The sequence below is a fragment of the Lycium ferocissimum genome, chromosome 11 (assembly GCF_029784015.1).
Source record: "Lycium ferocissimum isolate CSIRO_LF1 chromosome 11, AGI_CSIRO_Lferr_CH_V1, whole genome shotgun sequence".
Classification (NCBI taxonomy): Eukaryota; Viridiplantae; Streptophyta; class Magnoliopsida; order Solanales; family Solanaceae; genus Lycium; species Lycium ferocissimum.
The window spans coordinates 37,512,005-37,517,783 of NC_081352.1; the positions used below are offsets into that span (position 1 = coordinate 37,512,005).

Genomic DNA, 5,779 nt, shown 5'->3' on the forward strand with positions numbered 1-5,779 from the left:
TATTAATTATCCGATTCACGTCTGGATGCTGTATTCCGTCCGTAGACATGATCTTATACGAACATCTCCGTATGTCTCGTACGCTACGTACGTAGCACAATGCATTCACTCGTATTTCTCGTACGTTTGCCCCCGACGCGGTCTCGTTCTTAGTACATCCCGTACGCCTCTGCAGACTTCCGATTCCGTCTACGTCTCCGTCCGACGTACTTCGTAGCTACAAGCGGCCACCAAGGTCCCGTCCGCCGTTGCGTCCGTATCGCTAAGTTCGATTACGGTTCCGTCACTCTATTTATGCACTTTTTGTCTCCGATTATGTTTGTTTATAGTTTTTAAGCTTTTACATACTCGCACATTTTTCGTGCCGACCCCCTATTCTTCCTGTGGGCCGCGTTTCGTGCCGCGCGGTACCCGCGTACGAGTTGAAAGATATTCCGACATGATTGCGAGCTCATTCCTTTCCGGAGCAACGCTCGAGTCCGAGCATGTACGTTGTGTTTTTACGGATGGCATTAGAGACTTTGGACGGTGTTGTGGATATGATGTGTCGGGCCTCGTCGACTCTCCATCGGTACCGATTTGTCAATTTGTGTTATGTACTAAAGTTTGTATAATTACGCATTTTGTCAAAATAGAAAGCTTTATTATGTATTTCATGATTATTTAGTATTGAGTTTTGAAAAAAAAATTTATGTGTGCGATAGGGTACGTAGGTTCGCTCGGGCTCGGTACGGGGTCGGGTGCCCATCACGTCCGCCGAAATTGGGCGTGACATGCCAAACCCCCCCACAACAACTCAGGCCTACACCTGGTTGGTGGGAAATTGCATTAAAAAAAGAAGAAGATCGTTTAAAGATGTGAAACAACTATCCGCTTTCTATATAATTATTTATGATCTCAGCTTATGATACAATCGCCATGTATTATTTAGCTTATATTGAATCTTAAAAATTTATGTTTTTATGTGATTGTAACATTAAAAAAAGTCTGAATTTTCACCAAAATGCAAATTAAATTGAAATAGATTAAAAGGACTCCAAGGGAAAAGATAATGTGTATAAGGCATGATTATTTACTATTTATGGCTAGGTTATGACTATATAAGTTTGTGCAAAGAAACCTCTTTATGGAGTGGGCTTAACTTCAAATAATAATTGCTAGTACTACTTAATGGCTTGTTAATTATCATATCGGAAGTGTATTGGAGTATCTACTATCATATATCATGTTGACTCTAAAAAATTGCTTATGACTACCTGAAATGATCGATACTGCTGAGGGAGAAATTAGAAGAAGCTCGACTTGGGAAAGAGGGAGAAAAGCTTACTAACACTCAAAGTGGATTCTGGATTTGAACTTTAATTTTTGTAATGAACTCAAGTCAATAGAAAATAATAATTGAATTTAAAATCAAATATTTATGGCTATTTAGTGAATATTTTAAATCCTTGAGCCACCGCTCAAACTTGGTATTTCCACCTATTCATCAATAAATATATATGTATTTATGTATCTTTTACACACAATGGAAATTGTATATTTAAAAAACAGATACAAGACCCCCTAGAAAAGAATAAAGATTAACATATCACACTTTGTGTGGATGTGTGTGTTACTATAGAGACTAGAGAGAAAGGGAAAAGAAATCTAGATAGAGAGAGAGAATTATCGTGTTTGCATTATACTGAATTAGAGGGGTAGAACCGTAGAAGGGTTCCCGGACCACTTTTACCGGAAAATCACAGTACATATGTGATAATTTTTATTTTTTTATTTTACAAATATATAGTAAATATTGAGCTTTCTTAATGAAAATTCTATATTTTCCATTGGTTCCTATTATTCCTAAATTCAGGCAAAAGATCGAAGATTACCTCTCCACTTGTTCCTATTATTCCTAAATTCAAGTAAAAGATCAAAGTTTAATTTTACCTTTTTTTACCTGCATCAACCAGTAGAAGCGGTACAATTTTTAGGGTTTCAATATAATGAATATATCCAAGAAAACGAAGAGAAACAACTTAATCAGAATTAATGTTTTATGTATAGTAGCACTACATATCTTACATCTCACTTCATATATGAAGTCAACTAATCCTCATAGTATTGAAATGTAACTATGACCATATATAAATCTGCAAAAACAAATTAAGGCAATTAACCCTCTTATTACCAAAGCAAGAAACTTACCATTTATTTATTTTTCCTCTTGATATAATCAAGAAGAATTTGCCTGATTGTTATTACTAGCATTAATTTGAATTTTCCTCCTCTTTTTCTTCTTCTTATAGGAAATTCCTCTTGCTTTAGCTTGAGAATCTCTTACCTCACGAAGATAAATTCTTATAGCACTATTAGCAAATGGATTAGTCTCTTGTAATCCCCCATTTTCTTCATAAGCAGCTCTAAGCCTTCCAATTAGTGCATCTAAACTTCCCCATGCTTGCCTAAGAGGACAAGTACATGGTCCTACTTGCTCAACTTGTCCAAAGAAGGCACATCCATTTAAATGTACCTTAGTTTTTCCGAATTGATCTAGGTACCGGAGAAAATCTAACACGTGGTTGTAGTTGCACTGGGATAAAGGAACTGGGGGTTTGTGGTTCTTCAAGTATTGTCTAAAAGTGTTCCAATCACGACGTTTTTGAGACTCATAACGGCTCAATTGAGGCTGTGGTGGTGATAGATGATGATGGTGGTCAGATGGTGCTAGAGTTGAGGTCGTTGCTGATGATGACCCTTCTCCTACTTCCCTCCTTTGCTCATTTGACATCATAGCTTGTAAGCTCTCCTATCTTTTTAGAGAGGGGTTCTTGTCTGGCGATCTTGATTTTTTTCGAACAACGGCGTTTTTTAGCCCAAGTTGTGCCCAAAGGAGTAATTTGCACCACTACCAAGACAACTTTTTTTCTACTTTCATTTCATAAAAATAGAAACTTGGTGGAGAATTTCTGAGGGAGAGATTTGATTTTGAGACATGGTTTTTAATGAATTGTTTTAGCTAAGAGAAGGAAAAATATAAAGAGATGAGTAGGGTTACAATGGAGAAAGATGAAATTAAAACAAATAATTGGGGTAGCTGATAAGACATGGCATGGGGTCCAAGGGAAAGTGCTTTAGCTCCTCTTTTCTTCCATCACCATATTGTTTTCTTCCTTTAATTGTACAATTAGCATTAAGTATGGCTTTTAATAATAATTTCCTTATTTTTATAATTGTATTAGCATCATTCCAGCACTCTTTATCAAGAATATTAGCAAAATTAGCACTTTAATTTGACCCTTAGCGACTAAGGGTAACTAGATAGTGTGAACACAGTTAATTAACAACTTGTGCATGCAGTCAAGAAGTAAAAAGACCAATTCTAGAATCTTGTCTTGTAAAAAGAAGAATAGAGGTTTCAACCATATTTTTAGGTGGTGATGTTCTAACTTTAGATCAGTGTCGAAGCTAAGGAATTTCGCTAATAGTTATCAAGATTTAATATATATGTATAAAAAGTAAATTCTTTACATGCAATATATTTTTTTACATACACAGTACAATATAATTTTTCAATGAAGAGTATTCAACTAACCACTCTTTAATTTACGTGGCTTTGCACTTGCTTTTAATCATAAACACGTAGTATAACATATATGCATAGTAGAAATGTAGAATGCTCAATTCTAGATTACTAAGACTGGTGAATTTGATATTAGTGACAAAATATGTTTAAATGAATATGCACTCTACTTATTGTGTGATCAATGGCACCTTGCTAGTGCACCCATTAGAAAATGAGAATGAAGGAGAAAATAAATTAGAGACTACTTCCTCCATTCTATTTTATCTATATCAAACTAATTTGAATTTTTGAAGTGCTGTTTATAGGAAAACTTACTTAAGTCCAATATTTGACTTGATTTTATCTAGAAGGGCAATAACCCAAAACCCTAGTAGCTAGTTGAACATAAATGGAGCTGCTATGAAAAGGCTTACCAATTAGACAGATGAAAAATCTGTTGGACCAACAAGTTCATCATTTTCTAATATGGTAGAAACCGACAACCATGAAAGTTGTATTTGAAAAAGGGCTGAAAAATAGTGATGGCTTGGCTGCTTCAATTATTTATAAAGAATGGGCTCCTAATATCTTTTTGATTGGCTCTTATATATGGATTTGCCTTCCAATATGGGTAATGGTAGAAAAAAGTAAAATAAAGTATAAACTGGAAATATTACTATTTGATTATGGACAAAGTTTTCATGCACATAAATACAAGACACGTATTTCTCATATACACTTCTATTTTTTAAACACTTCTATTTACCAGTTGTAGTTAAGTGACCCTACATATTTTCACTGTAATTTTTAACGGTTAAATAAAATGCTTGGTGTAGTGTAAACACGGAATACAAATAAGTACACTAATAAGTGATACAAATTAAAATTTCCTCAATTTATTACAGCTGTGCACTAATAATATTTCGTAATAACACAAATATAATAGCCAGGATAGTAGCGCCACTATAACATCAGAACACTGTTGATAATGACTAAATCATATTATTATCCAACTGTACTCTACTTTCTTAGTGATGTTTTGTTTTTGTTCGTCGGCTTTCCTTCTCATTTCTTTACATTGTCTCCACATTTTCTTTTCATTTATTTATTTTGCTTTATTTTACTTCTTTTATTGTTTTAGGCATCAGTTATTCGAAGTCCACTGTCTTGGTTAATCCAGAGTCCTATAGAGTAAGTTCATCAAAGGCCGCTTTCTATTAAGGCCTCTCCAACCTTGCACCATTTTTTGCACCAAATGCTATTTTGGTGCAAAAAATTGTTTACCCCTTTCACTATTTTTTTCACCATTTGGTGATGAATAGTGTTGCATCAAATTTGATGCAACACTATTCATTCACCATTATTTTATTAATAATTTTTTTTTTTTTTATATAACACTTTTAATTTAACATATTATAAATTTTAATTTTTCATTTAGATTCCCAATATACCTATTCATCTAAACCCTTACTATTTTAATATTTTATTATTATTTTTTTTTTATATAACACTTTTAATTTAACATATTAAAATTTTAATTTTTACATTTAGATTCCCTTTTACCTAATTATTTTTTAGACATTAATGTTTTAGAATCCCTCTTTTTCCAATCTTGCTAGTTTTCCTCCCCCCTTTTTTGTTATTCAAGAAAACGAATATGATGTGGGGTTTTTATTTTAAAAAAGTATATCCAAAAAAGGTCCCAATTGTGCAAACCTTCGGGCCAAACTAAAGAAAAAAATTTGGACGAAACAAAAATTTGAAAAAAATTTGACGTCTTTTGGGGTTTTGTTTTGGGAAACGGTTTTTTTGGGGAAAAAAAGTCTCAGTATATTAACATATGTTTTCGCAACATGATAATGGGGATAGCTGATCTTTAAAGCCCCTTCAAATGGGAAGGTCCAATCCAAAAAAGGTTTGATAAAAATTATCGTTTGAACAATTTTTTGCTGGAAAAAAAAATTAAGAACAAAGATTCCCTTTTGCCTTGTAATTTAGTAAACATTTAGGGGCCTTTCTTTATGGAAATTGAATTTTATGTAGAAATTAAAAAAAATTCTATTAATTAATAGTATTTATTTAATTATATTTTATCAAATTTCACTTTTATTTTATTATCCCTTAAATGTATAACTTAATATTTGTTTCAATTAAATTTTTTAAAATTTTTGGGATAAAAAAAATTTATATTAAAAATTATATAAAAAGGGTTATAAATTTGGGTGGTTGTAA

General features: G+C 32.8%; 1 protein-coding gene across 1 annotated transcript; it reads right to left on the reverse strand.

The window, feature by feature from the left end:
• Positions 1-2,191: 2,191 nt before the first annotated feature.
• On the reverse strand, positions 2,192-3,144 carry LOC132036694 (protein LIGHT-DEPENDENT SHORT HYPOCOTYLS 7-like). Its single transcript, XM_059427073.1, has one exon. It carries the CDS (start codon positions 2,774-2,776, stop codon positions 2,219-2,221), a length of 558 nt encoding a protein of 185 aa, XP_059283056.1. The 5' UTR covers positions 2,777-3,144; the 3' UTR covers positions 2,192-2,218.
• Positions 3,145-5,779: the final 2,635 nt, after the last annotated feature.

What these genes read in the sequence shown, in the direction of transcription:
- LOC132036694 (XM_059427073.1), bottom strand. Translation starts at nt 2,776, where the DNA reads ATGATGTCAAATGAGCAAAGGAGGGAAGTAGGAGAAGGGTCATCATCA.